General features: G+C 42.2%; 1 protein-coding gene across 1 annotated transcript in view; it reads left to right on the plus strand.

The window, feature by feature from the left end:
• Positions 1-2043: 2043 nt before the first annotated feature.
• LOC138808678 (glutamate receptor 1-like) overlaps positions 2044-23898 on the plus strand; it is a gene marked incomplete at its 5' end in the record, with an annotated part of 72177 nt that continues 50322 nt past the window's right edge. Inside the window, 3 exons of the mRNA XM_069994921.1 lie at positions 2044-2193; positions 3920-4041; positions 18721-18919. Of these exons, the coding sequence (XP_069851022.1) occupies positions 2044-2193; positions 3920-4041; positions 18721-18919 (471 nt within the window). The remainder of the gene's footprint in view (positions 2194-3919; positions 4042-18720; positions 18920-23898) is intronic.

The following is a 23898-nucleotide window of genomic DNA, read 5'->3' on the forward strand; positions in this document are numbered from 1 at the left end:
ATGCATTGTGCAATTCAAATCCTCTTACAGCCCAGGCACCAGTGGCTTACATCTGTAATCCTAGCTACTCAAGAGGTTGAAATAGGAGGATCATGGTTCCATGCTAGCCAAGGCAAGAAAGTTTGTGAGACTTTTATCTTCAATTAACCAAGGAAAAGCTGGAAGTAGAGCTATAGCTTAAGTATTAAAGCTGAGAGACAGTGCAGAGACCCTGAGTTCAAAGTCCAGTATCAGCACACACACACACACACACACACACACACACACACACACACACACACACACACCCCTAAAAATTCTGTTACAAGAGTAAATCTCATGTCATATATCCTTACCACATTAAAAAAATAAATCTAAAAAAGAAATAATCTTACTTGTTTTTAACAAAGATTTGGGGCTTGGGTGTTTTTTATCTTATCATCACATAGCACAGCAAATAAAATCGAATGGGCAATGATTCTGGGAGATGCTGCTGTCTGAGGTAGATTTTGCAGTTAGAGAGAACATCTCCAGATGGTGATCTGAGAGTGAGAACTGAGGGAAAAGGTTTGGAAAGAACAGGATTAGTAAGCCAGGCCAGGCCAGGGCTCTAGACATGTAATGAATACAACAGCTAGAAGACGGTGTCCCCAAATCTCTATGCTCTTCCCATATATGAGTGTCCTGTATGAGTATGTCATTGCTTCCAGGGCAAAACTTAACAGCTTGAGAGGACAGAAATACATTAGCTTGGTCACAGTCTGAGCTGGGCTGTGCAGGGCTGAAATACAGTGTGAACTGAGCCTTCTTCCTCTGCCACCTCTAGAAGAATCTATTTCCTGGCTTATTTAGGAGCAAGGACCTCAAGCACAGGTGACCTGAAGGGAACAAAAAAGGCATTCTGCAATGTGGCATAGTCCTCATCAGGCGGGTGTAAGTCCCAGCATCCTGTTTCTGTCCTTAACTTCCTAACCAAGACAGCTAACTCTCACTCATGGCAGCAGGACCTTTTGCTCTTCACCATCAGATTGTACAGAAAACAAAAGTGGAAAAGTGGAGAATGAACTAAGTCAGGTGGCTAAGAATTTTCTGCAGACATCACCAATGGAAGACCGAGAGCTGTGTAAGAGAACATGGTGTGATGGCTGGCAGTTCTGTCCTTTAGCTTCTAGTGATTGGTTATCTTGGACCTTGCAGTTCTGCAGGTTAGCGCCACAGTGCTAGGACTTCATTCTCAACTCAGGATTGAGCCATCATGGAGATCAAGCCCTCTTCCCAAAGTCTTTTCTGATATTTGCAGAATTGTGCCCCATTGTTTTGCCAGCCGTGGGGACCACACCCTCCCCCAGCTTTTAGAGGCTGTTCTACATTCATGTTCCAGGCCTCCTTCCCTCACATGAAATCTCCCTTCCTCCAGACCTCTCTGACTGCTTCTGTCTCCAGCTGAAGAAAACTCTTCCTTTTTTTTTTTTTACTTAAAAAAATTTTAAATAGACTCTCAAATTAGATGAGGTCCATTGGATCATGACCCTATTTCAAGTTCAGCTGATTAGCAAACATAAATTACATTTGCAAAAGCAGATTCTCCTTTGCAACAAAATCCTCAATGATGGGCCACATTAGGGTGGTTCCTGTCACACATGGCATGAGCTCTGGACATGTGTGGAGGTGGCACAAAGACAATGCTGGACACCAAGACACAGGTGTTATGAGGAACAGAGCATCAGTGTTTGCTTCCAACTCGTGCCCAACCCAAAGCAAAGCCCAGATCCCACTGAGCCTCCAACCACGGCCTTGTTACTCCAGAGGGGAAAAAAAAAAACTAGAAAGGCCCAAAGATGCTGTACATAGTGTTGCTGACTCATAGAATAAGTGGTTGTTTTACAACCCTGTGTTTGTTATTCATTTGTGTAAAAAAAAAATCTTTTCCTTTCTATATAAGCTCAGAGAATTGTATTACAAATTGCTTTCTTAGGGAATTTTCTATTCACTAGACAAATACTTTCTTGGGCTCCAGATGATTATAAAGCCATCTAAAACTCCCTTAATTATTTCATTATTTAGTGGTGTCCTAACAATGAAAACATGCAGAACAAGGAAGAGGTTCTGAGGGGAAATGCCAAAGCATTTAGAGAAATGAGAAGTAAGCGTGTAGAAGTCATGGCTGCTAGCCAGGCAGACATCTTGGAGGAGGCAACACTTGGAGCTGCACTGGTAACCATTCACGCCATAGTCCCAGCTGGTGAGCAAGGCCCTGTCTGATCTAGTCTTTGGCTGGCTCTTGAGAATCACCTTGTACTGCCAATCCTTGAACACATGGAGGCTTCTTCCTGTCTAGAAATCTTGATTCTTCCGGCTCCCTCTGTCTGGGATGGCTCTCCTGCAGATTTTTCACACATTTAGCCTGTTCTCAAGCTTTAGCTCTCAGCTAAAATACCATCCCTGCAGAGAGAACCTGTCCATACCTGTTCCTTCCTTTCTTCTTCCTGACACCTTGTCATCTGCCAATTAAGTCATTTTAAAGGTAACATCACCTTAATGGCTGCCATGAGAAGGATATTCATCTGTTTTTACAGATGAGAGAAAGTGGAAACTCAGAGAGGAGACACAACTGGTGTCATTTAGGGGTATGGGTCTGTGTCTCTGCTGGGTAAAGAATTCAGAAGAATAATGAAGAACACCAGTGAGCTTACTGAAAGCAGAAGTACAGACTTTCCACAGAGGGGCTCCTAAGGAGCCAGAAGTCGTTTGGGTCTTCTTGGAAGGCAGTTGGTATACTATGAGGAAGGTTCCCCAGGGTAACCTTCCCTTCATGGACTTTTGCTGATTGCCTGAAGTCTTGTGCTTCCCCATCTGGGGGGAAGGTGGGGGATTGGGAGGAGGGCTGGGAAGGGCAGGAGTATGGAAGTTACTCTGATTGGTCTTGCAGGAGGTGTGACATCACTAGGATTTTGAATGGGACCCAGGGCATTGTGGGAAGACCGAGAGCCACTTTGAGCCAGAGCCCAAGGCACTATGGAAATCGCATGCACCACAGTGGGGCCCCATGTTGTCTGCCAAGTGTCAGGATGTCAGCCATTTTCCATCCCAATCTACCTTTACAGTTGCCTTGTGTCTTCCCTCACAAAGAGACGAATCAGGGTTCTGGGAAGGTGGCTTAGTGGTAGAGCGCTTGCCTTGCATGCCTGAGGTTCTGGGTTCGATTCCTCAGCACCACATAAGCAAAAAGAAAAAAGCCAGAAGTGGCGCTGTGGCTCAAGTGGTAGAGCACTAGCCTTGAGCTGAAGAGCTGAGGGACAGCACCCAGGCCCAGAGTGCAGGCCCCATGACCGGACCCAAAAAAAAAAAAAAAAAGAGAGAGGAAGCAGGGATTAGAACCCAGATTGGATGATTTTCATTGTCTACAATTGGAACCACTAGATTTCGTGTCTCCTACATGTGATAAACAAATAAAAATTGCCAGTATTGACTTAGGAAGCCCAAGTGTCAGGGGGAAAAAAATGAAGGAGGTAAATCCAAGCTTGTATGTGACTGCCATACATACCTACTTCCAACCATTTGTCTCTTCCCAGGTTGAGCTTTAAACGGGCCCACGTAGCATCGTTTGCTTTACAATCTGTTTTGTTCACTTCACACACAATCTGTTCCACGTGTTTCCATGTCATCTTTTATTTCTGTGTTGTGGTAACTGCTCCCACCAGGTGCCTGCCGTGTTCATTACAGCTCATTCCTCAGAGCCCTTTCAGGGGAGCTCCATTTCATAGGCAGAAGGAAACTGAGGCTCAGAGATGTAGAATAGTCTGCTCCTAACCACCCATTATCATTAAATGGCAAGACAAGTCATCCAGCCTCCAAACTCCCACTGAGTAATTCTTGCCTCTGCTTCAGAAAGAACAGAGGGTCCTTCTGAAGAAACAGTTTTGGGGTTGTGGGTGCACAGAGAAAGAGGAAACCATTTGCTCACTCAGAGGCTGCTCTGCTGGCTCAGCTGGCGATGGGTGGGAAGAAGGGTCTGAACATGCAGGGAACAGGGTACGAAGGGGATATGGTACAAAATACCTGGTAAATGGGGCATTTGCTGTGGGTTATTTAAAGCAAAATAGTTCTGTGAATATGTGCCATGTGCTGAAGCCAAGTAAATATTAATTAGAACAGAGAAGCACTCGGTGTTCACTTATCTCCTGTTTGCTGATGGATGGAGGGGCCTATTAAAAAAAGAAATAACACAACATACCATATTTAAATATATTCCCAACACAAACGATTTGAAATACCAGATATGTTGAGGCACAGATGACAAACCCTTGGAAGCTCAGTTAGGGGTTGGGGGAGGAAGGTCCGGATGCAAAGAAACCATATGTTTTGGTATTATGGGCTGTCCAGAAGCAGCTATAAAAAAAAAAGTGGCTTCTTCTAAGAACATAAACCCCAAAAATATATACAGAGGAAGTCCCACTTTCTCGGCACCAAAGCAGTGCCAAATATTGTCTTATATCTAGGAACTGGGCTAGGTGGAGGCTGGCACCTGAGAGGTAAAACTGTGAAATGGAGAAATGTTGATCCTAGGCCCAGCGCAGGTGAGATTGTCCCACTGGAGTCTGGTGAAGTTTACTCTTTTGTGTGTTTGTTTTGTGACTTTTCCTAAATTCTTTCACCACTCTGAACTTGAGTGTCTATGCGACGTGGGGTGCCTATCTGGTGCCTCTGAAGAGAGGGATGTAGATTTGAGAAATGGATGCTCCTTTCCCCAAGAGTTTGGGGATTGGGGTAGGATGGCTGAATGTTGCCATGCGGAATTCTGGTCCCCTAGTTGCTTCTATTTCACACAAGCTCCACATCATACCGTAGGCTCTTCCCTCTAAGGAATGTCTGTTATTATTATTATTATTATTATTATTATTATTTATAAGTGATTGTATGAAGGAGTTGCCATTTCATAAATCAGTTTATAAGTACCATATATCTTAATCAATGTCACCCCTTCCCACAGTCACATCTATCCCTTCCCTACCCAACCCTTCCCTCACATTTCTTAACTTTGTAGGCTATACTTTGGATTCCTGTCTGCATTCTCCTCCTCTTCATTTGACTACCCCTTTTCTCCTTGACTCCACCCCATTCCCTTCAAGCTCTTACTTCTTGATGTTTTAGTTTGATCAACTTTGATTTTGGCTTTCTGAGGAATTGGAGTATTTGAGGTGTCCCTTCAGTCTGCTACCGTGTTTCAGTGAATACATTTGTGTACACTCGCATAGCACCTAATATATTTACTGATGAGTTTGTAAACTAAATCTAGATTCCACATAGAAAGGAAAACATGGGTCCTTCTTTCTATTTCAGAATGCTGAGCATCATCCCACTCAGTCCCCTTTCCATGAAGCTTCTCCAGCACCTTCCTTCCCTATTTCTGATTTTCTTATCCCTTTAAAGACCATGGATTAACTATGTCTGCCCACCCCCACAGAGCTGTACAGTGGCTTCTGTGTGGGGGTGCATCTCTACTAGTAAACTGGTTTCCTTGAAAGGAAACCTCTTAGGTATTTCCCATCAATATATAGTCACTCCTGAGAAAATGTGTGTACAATCTTTCATACATACAGTGTATGCTCAGTGAGCATTTTGTCAGAGCCTAGGTGCTGTCCCTGAGCTTTTTACTCAAAGCTAGTGCTCCACCACTTTGAGCCATAGCTCTACTTCCAGTGGTTAATTGGAGATAGGAATCTCACAGGTACTTTTCTTCCCCACCTGGCTTTGAACCATGATCCTCAGATCTCAGCCTCTTGAGTAGCTAGGATTACAGGTATGAGACACCAGCACCCAGCTTTAGTCTCTAGTATTTAAAAGGATGCCTGTGAAGGTGTGGAGAGGCAGGAAATGATGGCTTTAATGGACTGGCTATGGTGGTAGGTCAGAAATGACTTACATCCTGATATTTGACAGTAGGGAGGACACAATGTTGTCATTTCCTGAGACAAGTATGCTGTATTTATTTGGAGCTGTGTGGTGGTTATTCACTGAGAATTTTGCTTTTAATATTGCAAGTTTGAGAAGTCAAGTAGATGGTTATTTTGGTGTTTTGAAATAAGTATATATTCAGAGAACAGGAAGTGGGGCTGGTGATTTACATGGAGGTAGTGTCAGCATCTTTATATAAAGGTCATGGGACTAGAAGAAATCAACTAGGGAAAGTTGGTAGACAAGGATGGGGAGAGAGCTAAAGCCCAGTCTCTAGGTACAACAGCTTGAAACTTAGCAGAAAGAAGCCAGCAAAAGAACCTAAGAAGGACCAAGCAAGGAGGTAGGCAGATTCTCAGGAAATGGGAAGCCAAGAAGCTAAGAGGAGCTTTCCAGAAACAACCATTGTCATTGTCATTGTCATTACAAGGGACAACCCAAGCCCTGCTGTGTCTCTGTCAAGTGTGAGATATGATGGAATTCTTGCAAGCTGAGATACAAGATTAATTATTCCCATGTATGGAAAGAAATACTTTGAGGAGTTAAATGATAGACAGATGATAGACCAACAGATAATTGATAGATAGTAGATATAGATGATAGACAGATAGTAGATAAAAAGATATATAGATAGATATGATGCATGGTAGATAGACAGATAGATCCACAGAGAGAGAGAAAGAGTGAGAGAGATGTAGACCAGCAGATAGATAGCTAATAGACAAGTAGATAGATAGATGATAGAGAGCTAGAGAGAGTGAGAGAGATGTGATAGGCAGATAGATAATAGATACAAAGATAGAGATGATAGATAATAAATAGATATGATAGATAGATATAGATGCTAGATAATTGAGAAGACAGATGCATAAATATAGATGATAAATAGATATGGATAGACAGATGGTAGATAAATAGATACATAAATAGATTAATAGATAGATGGTAGATATAGATGAAAGATTATAAATAGAGATAATAGAGATATAGATAGATATGTTGGTAGATAGAGATCATAGATACATATATAGATATAGATGATAGATGATAAATAATAGATGATAGATAAATATACATACATAAACAGAGATACAATAACAGATATAAATGAATTAATTCACTAATTAATCAATTCATGTTCATCCATTCCTTGGCAAATTGTGGCCACACTACACTCCCCTTCCCTGTCCAGTGTGGGAACAATGGGAACAGAAGGTCATTGTTCTTTGAAAGGTAACTCTCCATGTTCTGCTAGAACAATCCACTGGCCCAAGGAGTCCTGGACTTGCCTTGGAGCATGTTCAACTCCACAGCTCCTCCCACTCCTGGGACTCAGTCCCAATGTCCGGGCTCCTTCCCAGCTGGAGTGCTAGAACTCAGTGACTGACAGCTGGGGCAATTAAATCACTCCAGTTCTGCCAGGGAAATGTTGAGTGACTTTGCAGCTGGTGACAAAAAGAACGATTGGCCACCACCAACACAGGGCATCTTGGATGAAGTGACATAATCAGTGGATTTGTTGCATTTGGACAAGAGCTAATTACCTGCTCTAGGAACCTCGATTCTCCACACCAAGTGTGCCTCTTTCTGAACAGAGTTCAGCAAGGAGGCAGCATAAGACATTTTTTGCTCACAGTAATTTAGAAGCAGGCTATCTGAGCCTGTGCCTTCATGTTCCTATTTCCATTACTTAAAAAAAAATAGGCATTTGAAGTAGAGGACAAAAGGAAATAGGATGCCCTCACTGACCTCTGGAGCTGAGCTGAATGGAAGGTGCACAGGAGATGTCCCTTCTGTCTCCTTCTTCTTGGGAATGACAGGATGTGCTTTTGAAATAAAGAGGAAAATTCAGATCCCACTCCTTGTCAGAGTTGTCCTGGAGAGGAGGTGTCAGGGATCAAAAGTTGATTGCTATGTAATAACTTTCTACTTCCTATGCATACCCCCAAGTATACAACGCCCAGGCCCAGAGTTCAGGCCCCCAACCAACCAAAAAGAATTTTTTCAGGGCTGGGAATGTGGCTTAGTGGTAGAGTGCTTGCCTAGCACACAGGAAGCCCTGGGTTCATTTCCTTAGTAACACATAAACAGAAAAAGCCAGAAGTGACACTATGGCTCAAATAGTAGAATGCTAGCCTTGAGCAAAAAGAAGCTCAGGGACAGTGTCCAGGCCCTGAGTTCAAGCCCCAGCACTGGCAAAAAAAAAAATCTTCAAGCTACTTGTAAGATGAACACCTACTCCATGTAGGAAAGAAGCATGCATATGAATGTACATGTGTCCTTGCTGAACTTGTAATATTCTAGATAGTTGCTCAAGGGTAGCATAGCTGGATCACAGGGTAATTCTATGATTAGTTTTGTTTGTCTGTTTTCTGAGTTATCTACAAACTGACTTCCAAAGTGGTTGTACTAAGTTTGCACTGAATAAAAGATAATATACTCTGGGGAGAATTAAAATGGTGTAACTCCTCTGAACAGTTCACTAGCAGTTTAACAAAATGGCCACCAGGAAGCTGGAATTTGTCCTGTGGGATGGGAGGGTAAGGGAAAGCAGGAGGGGACAGACAAATAGAGAGGGAGAGGGTGAGCAAATACAGTTATAATATTCAGTACATACATGTGAAAATAGAACCAGGTAATTTGAGGGGATGGCTGGGGCTGGGAGAGATGGGGGAAGAATCATAAAAGGGCTGACATGGATCAAGATGCATTCTATTTCTAATCTGACTTGTTAAATTGAAACTCCTTTGTGTAACTGCTCATAAAAAGAAGAAGCACAAAGAGATTTGCTAACTTGCTCATAGTTGTACCACCAACAAGCAACAAGGCAGCACTCTAATTTTCTTGGTCCCATTCTTTTAACCCACAAAAGCAGCTGTCAGTTGAATAATTGGAATACATTATCTGGATGGAGGGGATTACAGACTATCTAATAACTGGGGAAAAAATTATGGCCAGGCGCCAGTAGCTCATACCTGTAATCCTAGCTACTCAGTAGGTTGAGATCTAAGAATCATGGCTCAAAGCCAACCCCAGCAGGAAAAGTCTGTGATACTCTTATCTCCAATCAACTACTAAATATAGCCAGAAATGGAGCAGTGGCTCAAAGTGGTAGAGCACTGACCTTGAGCAAAAGGAGCTCAGGGACATCTCCCTGGCCCTGAGTTCAAGCCTCAGGACCAATGCATGAGCATGGGTGTACACACACACACACACACACACACACACACACACACACATCAAAATTGTAGAATTAGAAATACACAGCAAAGGCTCGGAGTGAATCCTCATCAATGATCAGGTCAGGAAACCTCTGTCAAAATCCACAGCCTAGTCCATCCACACCCTTCCTACCTGCCTTCAGCATGGAATCTGCACTTAAAGATACATTTTCTGTTTATTAACAAAAGGAAAGAAAGTGATTGGCTGGAAAAGACAGCTCACTACCAACACCTGACACCTAGAACTACGTAGGAACCATTACCCACCTTTCAGACATGAGCTATCATACAAACATCCCTCCTCTTCACTGGGATCTTTTTCATTCTTCAGTCTGTCTCCCCTTTCTCCACGTAGTCCACTTTAATCCAATCTAACATGATCATTTTCACCAATAAACACCATAAAGAATAATCATAGCTGGGTGCTGGTGGCTCATGCCTTTAATCCTACTCAGGAGACTGAGATCAAGGGATTGTGGTTTAAAGCTAGCCCAGGTAGAAAAGTCCATGAGCCTCTTATCTCTAATAAACTACTCAGAAAAAGCTGGAAGTTGTGTTGTGGCCCAAGTGGTAGAGTGTTAGCCTTGAGCATAACGAGATTCATCGACAGTGCCCAGGCCTTGAGTTCAAGCCATATGACTGGCAAAAAAGAAAGAGAAAAAAGAGAATAATCATAGCTGAAGGCTGGTGGCTCAGGCTTGTGATCCTAGTGACTCAGGAGGCTGAGATCTGAGGATTGTGGTTAGAAGCTAGCCTGGATGGAGAAAGGCTCTTATCTCTGATGAACCATCTAAAAACCAGAAGTGGTTCTGCTGCTCAAAGTGGGAGAGGGTTAGCTTTGAGCCCAAAATCTCAGAACACAGAGCCTAGGCACTGAGTTGAAGCTCCAGGACCAGCAAAAAAAAAAAAAAAAGCATAAAAGCACCCAAAACAAACATAATTGAATGGTTAGCACCATAGCACAGTGCTCTGCTGGCTGAGGTTGGAGAAATTTACAGGGAGAGATGAGAACCAAGTCATTCCTTCCTTTTCCCTTCTGTCTACTGTGCCGTCTCTCAGTTTTATGCCTATTCTGTTTGGCAATCTTCTATTTCAACTCCAAATCCTAGCACATTATCTCCTTCTCAGACAACAGAATAGTCCATAAACCTGTCTGTGTTCCCTCCCTAACTGGACACCTAACAAAGGGAGTCTCATGATTATTGATGATGGTGTAAACTTTACATAAGGTGGTAATGATGGCTGAACTGCCTGGTAAATACCTTTTGAAAATCCAAGGAGTCGAACTCCAGAGTCTGTATTTTAATCACAAGACTATATTGTCTACCCATCCCTGTCAACAGACTGTGAAGTCATAGAAGAAGAGCTGTGGTATGTTCATTTGTTTGTTTGTTTTTGTTTGCATGATTGTCTTAGGGCTTAATGTTAGGGCCTGGATACTGTCCCTGAGCTTCTTTTGCTCAAGGCTAGCACTCTACCATGTGAGCCACAGCGCCACTTCCAGGGTTTTGTTTGATTTTTTTTTTGTTTTTTTGATAGTTTAATGGAGGTAAGAGTCTTACAGACTTCCTTTCCCTGGCCTGCCTTCAAACCATGATCCTCAGATCTCAGCCTCCGGGGTAGCTAGGATGACAGGTGTGAGCCACTTGCACCCAAGGGTGATTTCCCTTGTATCTGCTCAACAAGAACTGTTGGCAAAATGAGTGAAAAATAGTGTGGTACTCACAATCCTAAAATTTCTGTCTCCTGGGTCTTTCCTCAAACACTAACCCTAATATAATGCTGTAAAGAACTTAATAAATGAAGTTTAAAGCCCCAAGCCAGTAGACTTCAAGATGCAGAGGTGATCCGGGAGGGTTTGAACCAATCACTTTTAAAAGCAGAGAGATTTCAAAAGTAGAAAGATTTAACATGCTCCCATAGACTGTACATGAGATGGGTTCAAGGGATGAAACACACAGGAAGCTTCTGGAAACTGAGAACAGCATTGCTTGGTAGCCAACAAGGACTGGGTGGCCATCCCCTGCAAACACCAGTAAGCAACCAGCAGGCTTGAAAGAGAAGCCCCCAGTGCTGCGTGTTAATCACAGCCTCAGCCAGCACCCTGGTTTTAGCTTGGTAAAGCCCTGAACAGAGAATCTAGCCACCCAAACCCAGATGTCACCCCCTGCAAAAACTGTGAGTTAGGTAAGCTCTGATATAAAATGTTATATAGAGCCGAGCACTGGCAGCTCACATCTGTAATCCTAGCTATTCAGGATGCTGAGATCTGAGGATCATGGTTCAAAGCCAGCCTGGGCAAGACTGTCCGTGAGACATTTATCACCAATTAAACACCAAAAATGCCAGAAGGGAAGCGGTAGCTCAAGAGGTAGAGTGCTAACCCGGAGCACCAAGAGGGTCAGGAACAGCACCCAGGCCCCGAGTTCAAGCCCTAGGACCATCAAAAAAAAAAAAAAGATGCTATGTAGGTGATTTATTACGCAGCAGTGGAAAACATATATAAACAGGAGTTCAATTCATTGAAGATGCTGCTGATCACACTGCTAAGCAAAGGATCTGTTGTGCTTTAGACAAGTCACTTTAGACAAGTGGTAGCCAAGATCCAGCATCATATAGTCGTAGGATGAGAAAGGTGGGAAGAGTCCTAGGGGTTCAATTCCCTTGGAACCATTATATTCAGCAGCAGGGAAGGAACAAAGAAATCCTGGCTTCTGTTCCCAGCTCTGCTGTGGACCTCTGAAAAGTTGCTTTTGAGACACAGAACCACAGTACGGTGTGGTTTATTTTTTTGGTTTTGTTGGGATTTTTTTAGACAATGAAGACCTTCATTTCTCTGTCTCCACTTCACAGGGCTATCAGAGAGGTGGAAGATGAGATGATATGGCCACAAGTCTCACGGACTTCCTTCCTGGGCTGGCTTTGAACCTCAATTCTTAGATATCAGCCTCCTAAGTACCTAGGATTACAGGTGTGAGCCACTGATACCCACCATTGTCACATTTTGAAAAGCTTCTTCTCCCAGTCCTACAGTTACTTCTCACAGATAGTTCTTTGCAGTCTGGTAATCAAGTTAATCTTTTTTTGATAACTGCATTAAGAAATTGGGGCAGAGGGCTGGGAACGTGGCTTAGTGGGAGAATGCTTGCATGAAGCCCTGGGTTCCTCAGTACCACATAAACAGAAAAAGCCAGTAGGGATACTGTGGTTCACGTGGTTCAAGAGTGCTAGCCTTGAGCAAAAGAAGCTTAGGGACAGTGTTCAGGCCCTGAGTTTAAGCCCCAGGACTGGCAAGAAAAGAAAAAGAAAGAGAAGAAAAAGAAAGAAAGAGAGAAAGAAAGAGAGAAAGAAAGAGAGAAAGAGAGAGAGAAAGAGAGAGAGAGAAAGAAAGAGAGAGAGAAAGAAAGAAAGAAAGAAAGAAAGAAAGAAAGAAAGAAAGAAAGAAAGAAAGAAAGAAAGAAAGAAAGAAAGAGGAAGGGAGGGAGGGAAGGAAGAAAGAAGGAAGGAATGAAGGAAGGAACGAAGGAAGGAACAAAGGAAGGAAGGAACGAACGAACGAATGAACGAACAAACGAATGAATGAAGGGAAGAAAAGAAAAGAAATTGGGGCTGAGCTAGGTGCCAGTGTAATCCTAGCTACTCAAGAGACTGAGATCTGAGAATCATGGTTGGAAAGCAGCCCAGGCAGAAGTCTCTCCAATTAACTACTCAAACACTAGAAGCAGAGCTATGACTCAAAGTGGTTGAGCAAAAGAGCTCACAGACAGTGCCTGGGCCCTCGAGTTCAAGCCCCACAACCAACAAAAAAAAAAAAGAAGGAAAGTAGGGCTGGGATGTAGCTCAGTGGCAAAGCGCTTGCCTAGCAAGTGCAATGTCCTGGGTTCGATCCCCCGTAGCAAAAAAGAAAAGACAAAAAAAACAGTTAAAAAAAGGAAGGAAGGAAGGGGGAAAGAGAGAGAGAGAGAGAGAGAGAGAGAGAGAGAGAGAGAGAGAGAGAGAGAGAGAGAGAGAGAGAGAGAGAGAGAGAGAGAGAGAAAGGAAATTGGGGCTGAGGGCATAACCATGCAGGGTAAAGCTACTCACAACACTCATTAGATAAATACTAATTGAAAGAGAACCAGGAAGAAGGAGCCTCAGGCAGGAGCTTTCTTGAGAAGTCTTTGAACTTAACTTGGTCTCTCAGTTCAATACTGTTGGAAAAGGAGACAGCAAATCAGAACACTAAGTTGGATGCTATTGCTGAAGACACACCAGATCATAAGGATTCACACTATGTTCATTGCTGCACTGTTCATGGTAGCCAAGATATAAAAACAGTCCAAATGCCCCTAAACAGATGAATGGTTCAAGAAAATGTGATATATGTATACACACACACACACACACACACACACACACACACACACACACACACACACACACACACACACATACTCACACACACACGGAATTTTACTCTTCCTGTAGGAAGAATGATTGACATCATATGCAAAGAAATGGCTGGATCCAGAAAAAAATTATGTTGCACAAAGTCACTCTGGCCCAGAGAGACAAAAGAAGTATATATTCTCTCATATGTAGAAATTAGAGACCTAATGTATAAATATACAAATAAACACATATGCATCACATGGATGTATACACAAATGTAGTAATGGAAGTATGGCATATGCAGGCCAGAATTCAAACGGTATACCTTCTTAGAACAGCTAACTCAGAGTCTAATAAGATGATACAAGAAAGCTTGTACTGAGATGGAGGGAGGGAGGAGGGCAGTACAGAGGAAGGCGTAAACAAATGAAGAGAGCAAGAGAGGAGAATGCATTCATGATATTTAATGTGTATCCTATGAAATCAGGGGAACAAGGGACTGGGGGGCTGGGAGGGATGGGAGAGAATAATGAAATAGGTGATATGCATCAAGATGTATTATACTCATAAACTGACTTGATGATATTATACTGGATGATATTATACTCATAAACTGACTTGTACAACTACTTAAAGGTTGAAATAAAAATATAATTTGTCTTAGAGAAACACAAAGAAGCAATGTCTATGTACCTTTCTATATTTATATAAAATTACATATGTATCAGACTGAACTTCAAGATATGAAAACAAGAGATCTGTATTTTTATTTTTTCATGATTCTGTTTTCTTTTCTTTATATATGGTCTATTCACATGTATATCGAGGGTAGGGGAAGGGTACAAAACTCGAGGGAAAAAGGGTGAAAAATTGTAGCAATAGTGCTCACTGGACACTGATGAAAGTGAACTGAGAGAGAGTAAGGAACAGAAGACTGTAAAAGGAAAATGTACTCATTACCTGACTCATCTAACTGTAATCCTTCTGTAGATCACCTTTATAATAACAATAAGTGAATTATACATATATCCAGATAGATAGATAGATAGATAGATAGATAGATAGATAGATAGATAGATAGATAGATAGATAGATAGATAGATAGATAGATATAATTTGTAAAATAAAGGTTGCATGCATACACTCATTTGTTATTGAAGGCCTACTCTGTGCTGAGTAACACAGAGACAATATTGAATAAAAGAACCACAAGATTCCTTTATCTTCATGCAACTTAACAAAGTTCAGGTCTCACCTGCCATGAGAGCTAGTGAGTGTTGCATTTGAATTCTAACACTGTAATGGCGACAATGAGCTCTGAAGGAGACATGGCGCTTGATGCATTGCTTAGGGATCCAAACAGCATATGTTAGGAAAGGAGCTTTTTTTTTTGCATACAAAGGACAAACTAATGATCAACATGATCAGTGTACAGAAATGTATCATGGAATGTCATTGCAGAGTGAACCATGGGCCTAGAGAGTCCCCAGATGGTTTGAATGTTATTCCGAATGTTAATAGGAAGGCTTTTGTGGGCTTTCAGCAAGGAATCGACATGATGTAATCAATAGTTTTCAAGTGATCTTGCAGGATGTCTTGTGGAGAGGTGATTAATCAGAGCAGTGGGGACATGGTGCTGAATGGAGGCAGGAAGTTCAGCTCAGACATTCAGATTGGGGAGAATGAGCTCATTCTTAACATGGTCTAGACTTTGTTGACTTGTAGAATCTCAGAGATGAGAGGAATGTAAGAGAAAGGATTTTCATATGGTTCCCTGACCTCAGATGACCTGTGAGCTCTCTGTCTTTCTTAGAGTTGTATCCCATAGGGGACCTAGAATGGCCACTGAGTCAGCCATGGCACAAATAGGGACACTGATCTCTCATTCCCAAGATAACAAGAATAACATTGCAACCATACCTATTCATCAAAAATACGTTCCTCAAGCCAGCCACCGGTGGCTCACACCTGTCATCCTAGCTATGCTGGAGGCTAGAGATCTGAAGATCGTGGTTGAAAGCCAGCCAGGGCAGAAAAGCCCATGAGACTCTTATCTCCAATGAACCACCAAAAAGCTGGAGTGGCGCTGTGGCTCAAGTGATAGAGCGTGCTAGCCTTGAGCAAATAAAAACAAAAACTTAGGGTAGGGCCCTGAGTTCAAGTCCCAGAATTGGCACAAAAAGTAAAAAGTAAAAAAATACCCTCCTGGTATAAAGTCAGTGTTTTATTTCCTGGAATGTCTGTTGAGTGCTTCCAAGTCAAGTCATACCACCCTTCCAATGAACACATCTCTGCCCTTCTGCTTGCTTCAGTCTCCTCCTGTGGATAATCTTCTTGGGCATAGCTTTTGTTCCATCCTGCTGGTCTCACTTGTTTGAACAAGTTTACTGTCTCTGGTTTCCTCTTAATGAGAAGCATCTGGGAGAACTCAATTTTTGTCTTGTTTTGTTTTGTTGTTTTTGTCGGTTATGGGGCTTGAACTCTGGCCTGGGTGCTGTCCCTCAGCTCTTCAGCTCATGGCAAGGGCTCTACCACTTGAGCCACAGCGCCACTTCTGGTTTTCTGGTGGTTTATTGGAGATAAGAGTCTCACGGAGGGGCTGGGAAAGTGGCTCAGTGGTAGAGTGCTTGCCTTGCATGCCTGAGGCCCTGGGTTCGATTCCCCAGCACCACATAAGCAAAAAGAAAAAAAGCCAGAAGTGGCGCTGTGGCTCAAGTGGTAGAGCGCGAGCCTTGAGCTGAAGAGCTGAGGGACAGCGCCCAGGCCCAGAGTTCAGGCCCCATGACTGGACCCAAAAAGCAAAACAAAACAAAAAAAAAAAAAAGAGTCTCACGGACTTTCCTGACTGGGCTGGCTTTGAACCATGATCCTCAGATCTCAGCCTCCTCAGTAGCTAGGATTACAGGTGTGAGCCACTAGCACCCGGCTAAGGAGAACTCTTTTATATAGTAATAACAAGCATCTGTCGAGAGTGATTTCTATTTATTAATTTTATTTTTACTATCATAATTTTATTATCCTTAAGGAGTTGCTACAAAAGGGTTTCAACTTAATTTACGAGTACAATGTATTTTGATTCATGTCACTCCTTCCTTCATTCTCTTCCCTTCTCTCCCAACCCCACCCATCCCCTCGTTTTACTTTTCCATTTTCACATATACATATATTAAGTATTACAACTCTGTATGCTCTCCCTTTCTCTCTTCATTTCTCTACCTTCCTCTCCATTCTCTCACCTCCCTCCCCCACACACACCTCAAGTTCTAGCTTCCTGATATTCGTTTTGTTAGACTATAAGTTAGTTATTCAAAGGAGTTCTACAGCTGGAATTTCCCCCCTTCATATAGTGTACTTTAATTAATATACTTATGAACATATTCATACGACCTGCATGCTTACCTGCATTCATAAATTCGATCTAACTTCCACATAGAGAAATCTTGGAGTGAATTGTAGGCCTAGAGTGAATCTAAAGTGCAGAATGATGCGTGATGTGAAACTCTGGAGCTTCTTTAGCTATTACAGCTCAGCGGCTGAATTGGTGATTTCATAGCTTGTGAAATGGGAGGTTTTAGTGTAAGTACTGCCATCTATTAAAGGCTCTTAGTCTGAAGTTGTCAGAGCACATCTTAGAAAGGGCTTAAAACTACATTAGCTCTAGGGTGAGACTTCCTTAACCATTTGAGTGGGATATAAAGAGAAATGGAATGCAAATGACTTTGTCACTGTATGGTTCAGTATAAGTTAAGGTCACGTCTGTCTACCGTATCAAAAATTGCTGCCATGTAATGTGAAGATCACCCCACATTGTCTTTGGGAACCTAGAGATTTGCAAGTACCCTAGCAAAATCAGAAAGCACATTGACTAGTCATGTAGAAACACCTGACACAAGGGTATATCTTCATAACATGCAAGAACAGGATTTGAAGAAGTTCAAGGAAAAACTCATTATCTCACCTATGATTGTTGTGTTCACCTGTGTGTGTGTGTGTGTGTGTGTGTGTGTGTGTGTGTGTGTGTGTGTGTGTGTGTGTCCTAAGGCTTGAACACAGGGCTGAGGCATTGTTCATCACTCTACCACTTGAGCTCCATGTATGGCTTTTTAGTGGTTCGTTGGAGGTTAGGAGTATAGTAGACTACCCTGCTAAATCTAACTTCAAATCACAATTCTTAGATCACAGGCTCCTGAGGCGCTCAGATGACAGGTGTGGAGCCACCAACACTCAGTTTATACTCACCTTTCTTGGGTTTTTATTTTTGTGTGGCATTGGGATCGCAGGAGATTGTGCCTATATTCAATAGTGCCATTCCCTACAGTGGCTGGACTATAGTTATTCTATTTCCAAGATAGTCTCCCTGCCCTTCCTTCTAGACTGTAATTTTGCTGACCTTTTGCCGACAGGAATAATGAGATAATGACCAACATTTCTGCAACAGTGCATATATATGCATACTTTACGTGGTATAGGATTATATTTGTATTCATATGTATGTGAACATATATGAATGTGTGTATATATCTTTAGATATATAGATATTTGATAAATATATAATAGATATATAGATAGATCTTTAGAATACATATAGAAATATATTTATAAATATATATTTAGGTGGTTTAAATATATATTTTGAATATCTAATATATATTTGATAACTAGATATATCTAGATATAAATATCTATTTAGATAAACATATATTCCAATGTATAAATATATTTATAAAAATATTTAACATATATAAATATATATTTAGATCTGTATAAATATGTATATATATTTAGATATATATTTGTATATATTGATGTAGATATATAGATACACACATATTTATAGTGAAACTGCACTGCAAAGGATGCTTCTATGTGTCCATATGTCTACATGTATTGATACGAGTGTCTCTGCTGACATGTATCTTGATGTGTGTGTAAGTGTAAAGAGAGCGTGACTCCATGCCTGTAGACTTGATCATCCCTGAAGGGCAGCAACCCCCACCTCCCTATATGCAATAATGAAGGAACCCTCCAGTTCTTCTGACATTTCGATTCTTACATCTTGCTGACAGAGGAGAAAGAGAGCAATTGACTTTGACAGCTCTGCTGACGTTGCTGGGCTGCTGGCTCTCAGCCCCTCCTCCCATAGCCTTCTGAGGTCCATGCCTCTGATGTTGCTTCTTTTTTTCTTGGCCTCCAGGTCCCTGTCGGGTCGCATCGTTGGTGGTGTCTGGTGGTTCTTCACCCTGATCATCATCTCCTCGTATACAGCCAATCTGGCTGCCTTCCTGACTGTGGAGAGGATGGTGTCCCCTATTGAAAGCGCAGAGGATCTTGCGAAGCAAACAGAGATTGCTTATGGGACACTGGAAGCAGGATCCACAAAGGAGTTCTTCAGGGTAAAGATATTTCTTGTCCGAAGGCTCTTTCCCTTTCTAAAAGCACCACCATGGTCATGAAAAATTTCCTTCTTATTAAAAATTATGACGTTATACCCAGGTACTAGTTACTCACACCTATAATCCTAGCTACTCAGGAGACTGAGATCTGAGGATTGTAGTTCCCAGCCCAGAGAAGGAAAGTCTGTGAGATTCTATCTCCAGGGAACCACCAAAAAGCAGAAAGTGGAGTTGTGGCCCAAGTGGTAGAGAGCTAGGCTCGAATACAAAAGCTCAGGAACAGCACCCAAGCCCAGAGTTCAAGTCCCAGCATCAGCACCAAAAGAAAAAAAAAAATTATAGGCAGGCAAAGTAGCTGCTTCACTAAGAACAAGTCAGACAAGCTCAGAGCATTGCTCAACTTTCTATAGACAGCTAAGAACGCTGCTTTTCCTTCTTTTCTACATCTTTATTGGCATCAACTAATTATACAAGGGGAGGGGTGTTCATTGTCATAGGTACCTTCTTGAGGAAGTAGAGATTTGGCTCAAATGGTAGAACTCAATCCTTGAACAACAACAACAACAACAACAAAGCTAAGGAGAATATGAGGCCTTGAATTCAATCCTTAGTACTACACAAACACTGCACCTTGATCAGACTCACCCCTACAACGCTCTTCTTCAGCTCCCCTCCTCTTTTCCCAAACCAGTCTCAACAAGCTCCATCTGTAGAAACATCAAAGCTCCTGCACTAATTTAGACCCCTGCCATATAAGCAATCTGTGCTCATTCTCTGAGGGCTGAGAAGGACATGAATTACAATCCCCTTCTGGCTCCCAGAAGGACTCTAGAGACTAATTAGTGATCAGTTTGGAACAATTTATGGATTAAGTGCAGATCTGATGATCTTTGTGTTTCCTCCTCCCTCACAGCAGGATCTCAGTGAATGTTTGCTTGATGAATAAGATGATAATATATTGGAAAAATTACGGGAATAAGTAATATATTAAACAGTGCCGAAGGAGAAGGGGGGGGAGGGAAGGAGGGAGAGACAGTCAAAGGGAGGAGGGAAAAAGGGGAGAGTGGGGGGTGAGGAAGGGAGGGACAGAGCGGGAGAGACTATGCAGGAGAGATGGAAATGACTTGTCCTGAGCTGGAGACAATGAATACAGGCAGAGAGCTCAGAAGCATGACCTCCTTCACCACTAATTAGAGCTAAATACTCTTTTGTCCTACATATTAACCCATTCAGTGCCATTTTATGCATCTAAAACATGGGGGTTAAAAGTATCTATCTCTGTCAGGGGCTGGTGGCTCACATCTGTCATCCTAGCCCCTCAGGATGCTGAGATCTGAGGGTTGTACTTCAAAGCCAGCCTGGGCAGAAAAGTCCATGAAACTCTTTATCTCCAACTAACCAGCAAAAAGCCAGAAAGGCAAGAATGGTCCAAGTGGTAGAAGGTAAATTAAAAGAAAATTAAAAAAAGGCAAGCAAGAATGTGAAGCCCTGGGTCTGGGAAGGTGGCTCAGTGGTAGAGCGCTTGCCTTGCATGCCTGAGGCCCTGGGTTCGATTCCTCAGCACCACATAAGCAAAAAGAAAAAAAGCCGGAAGTGGCGCTGTGGCTCAAGAGGTAGAGGGCTAGCCTTGAGCTGAAGAGCTGAGGGACAGCGCCCAGACCCAGAGTTCAGGCCCCACGACTGGACCCCAAAAAAAAAAAAAACAAAGAATGTGAAGCCCTGAGTTCAAGCCCCAGACTTCAAACCCCAGTACTGGCCTAAAAATTAAAAAAATCCATCTCAAAGAGTCATAAGAAGATTAAATGAAAAAAGAAAAAAAGCATGTGAAAATACATAGGAAAACAAATAGCAATGAAAGGGAGCTCCATTTACCACCAAGGCTTCAAGGAAGTTCAAGCCTTGGGAAACCAATCAGAAGATGGACGTTCCGGGAATAGACCTGAAAACACATCAGGACTAAGTAGAATGAGTAGATCCTAGGAAATGTAGGGAAACTTGAACACAGCAAGAAGCTAGAAATCCTGCAGCTTAAGCATGCTCATCCTGAGAGTTGCTGTGATGCTATCATAAAATAATTTTAAGAATAATAATACTTAAAAAAAAACAGGTGGATGTTATAACCCTAGCCATTCAAAAGGCTAAGTTCTAAAGATCATTGTTTGAAGCCAGCCTAGGCAGAAATGTTTGTTAGACTCTTAGAACCAGCAAAAGGCTGGAAATAGAGGGATGGCTCAAATAGAAGAGCACCAGCCTTGAGCAAAAAGAGAGCATAAGGTCCTGAGTTCAAGCCCCAGTATCAGCACAAAAACCATCATCATCGTCATCACCACCATCACCATCATCATACCTCATTCAACTTAATAGAGTGAAGGACATAACTGAGTTCATAACTAGTGTTCAAGAGATCCTGAGTTCAAACCCCAGAATTTTAGAAAGGAAAATAAACATTTTCACTTTCTCCACAGAAATGAGTTAGGAATCACTGTCCCATGTCTTCTGAAGCTCAGAAAATTAAAGCAATTATGCCTACATCACACAGCTAATGGTAGCAGAAGGAGCCTAGAGAGGTAGCTTCAGGCAATAAGAGAGCTCTTGTTCCCAGGGCAATCTCATGGGCCAAATCTGAGGTAATGTACAATAGTGATATCATCATAAGTTTTGTGTTCTGTGGGACCAGCGGGCACCAACTCTTCACCATCACTGATGCCAATTCCAAAACTATATATATATATATATATATATATATATATATATATATATATATATATATATATAATTTCATTTTTTTCATGATATTTCTGACATGTTAGCCTACAGCCAAAGGGCTCACTAGTTGTCCACAAAGCCAACCCTGTGTCCTAGATCTCAAGTCCATTAGGGAACTATAAAATTCAGGTAATAGTCATGTACATAGAGCTGTCTCAGTCCCCAGATGTCTCTCCTGTAACTAAATGCAAAATAGGTGCCTTGTCTTATAAGAAACTGAAATTCAGGGAATTGATAATATCCATAGTCTAGGCAGATATAAAAATCTGAGTTTCCTTATTCCATGATCTGAGAATTATTCTTAGAGGTTACTCTAAGTTAGGCACCAGTAGCTCATGCCTGGAATCCTAGCTACTCAGGAGGTTGACATCTGAAGATGGCAGTTCAAAGCCAGCCAGAGCAGAAAAGTCCATGACTTTTCTACTCACAAAAATCCAGAAGTGCTGCTGTAGCTCAAATGGTAAACCACTGGCCTTGAGCAAAAGGAGACTTAGGGACAGCGCCCAGGGTCTGAGTTGAAGCCCTGGGACTGGCAAAAAGATAAACGATCACTCTAGGTCAGGTGCTGGTGGTTCACCCCTGTAATCCTAGCCACTCCAAAGGCTGAGATCATGGTTTGAAGACAGCCCTGGCAGGAAAAGGCTATGAGACTCTTATCTCCAATTAACCTCCAAATGCTAGAAGTAGAGCTGTGGCTCAAGTGGTCGAGTGCTTGCCTTGAGCAAAAAAGTTTATGGACAGCACCCAGGGCCAAAGTTCAAACGCTAGTTCCTGCACTAAAGTGAAATAAAATAGATCACTCTAGTTGCTCAACAAGCTTTGAACCCCACCATTTGGATCTAATCATTTCATATTTAGTGAAACTAAAGCTGAGAGAAGATGGTCATGCTTTCACTAAATGAGAAGCACAGCTGAGACTTGGGACTTCAAAGTTCTTTGTTAACAATGATTTCAGCTAATGTATCCCTGACCCTGTCTTGTTCATGGTACAAAGTTAGGAATCTGGAAACACGATGCATATTCTAAAAGTTCTGTGCCCTGCCTGTGTCTTTTCCATTGTTTACCAGTAGGCTGTAATCAAGGTGCTGACTTTGAATGACTGCAGTTACTTCAGAGTTCAGGATTGAACTAATGCTGAAACTCTTAGTCAAAAAGTTCTTTGAATGATTTCAGTGTCTGCCATATGTATAGGAAGGGAAGTTGGTAGCAAGCAAGCTATGTATTCACATTCTAACTCCAAAGTCAGACCTGGGAACAAAAAAAAAAAAAAACGTATTCATTAATAGTACCACTCATAGAACACCTTTGTTCTCATAGAATCCCTGTTGCAACACTTTCGGTGGACATGGTAATCACCATTGTCAGAGGAGGAACCCTGAGTCCCAAACCGGTTAGGCCATTTGCCCAACACCCTGCAGCCAATAAGTTATTAAAAACTAAAGTGAAGGCTGGGTGCCAGTGGCTCATGCCTGTAATCCTAGCTCCTCAGGAGGCAGAGATCTGAGGATCATAATTCAAAGCCAGCCTGGACAGGAAAGTCCATGAAACTCTTTATCTCCAATTTATCACCAAAAAGCTGGAAGTAGTGCTGTGGCTCAAGTTGGTAGGATGCTAGCTTTGAGCAAAAAAGATCTCAAAAATCTCAGGGCACCATGGTATAACCCCTGTCAGTAGGGGGAGGGGGATGGAAGGAGTTGGGATATAGGGGAGGGAAGGGATGGTAGGGGAAAAACAGAGGGGGTGTAACAATGCTCGATAGGAAATGTACTCATCACCTTACTCATGTAACTGTAACCCCTCTGTACAGTATCTTTACCAAAAAAAATTTTTTTTTCAGGGGCAGCCCCCAGGCCCTGAGTTCAAGCCCCAGCACCAGTAACAATAACATGAGAAAAATATCTAAAACGGCCGGGTGCCAGTAGCTCACACCTCTAATCCTAGCTACTCAGGAGGCTGAGATCTGAGAATCACAGTTCAAAGCCAGCCTGGGCAGGAAAGTCCATGAGACTCTTATCTCCAATAAACCACCAGAAAACCGGAAGTGGTGCTGTAGCTCAAGAGGTACAGCACTTGCCTTGAGCTGAAGAGCACAGGGACAGCACCCAAGCCCAGAGTTCAAGCCCCACGACCAACAAAAAGAAAAAAGAAAAAAAGAAAAGAAAAATATCTAAAATGAAAGATGTAGTGGGTTGTAATTGGACAAGTATGCCATT

This window comes from Dipodomys merriami, unplaced genomic scaffold (genome assembly GCF_024711535.1).
Source record: "Dipodomys merriami isolate MVZ:Mamm:240054 unplaced genomic scaffold, mDipMer1.0.p SCAF_467, whole genome shotgun sequence".
Lineage (NCBI taxonomy): Eukaryota > Metazoa > Chordata > Mammalia > Rodentia > Heteromyidae > Dipodomys > Dipodomys merriami.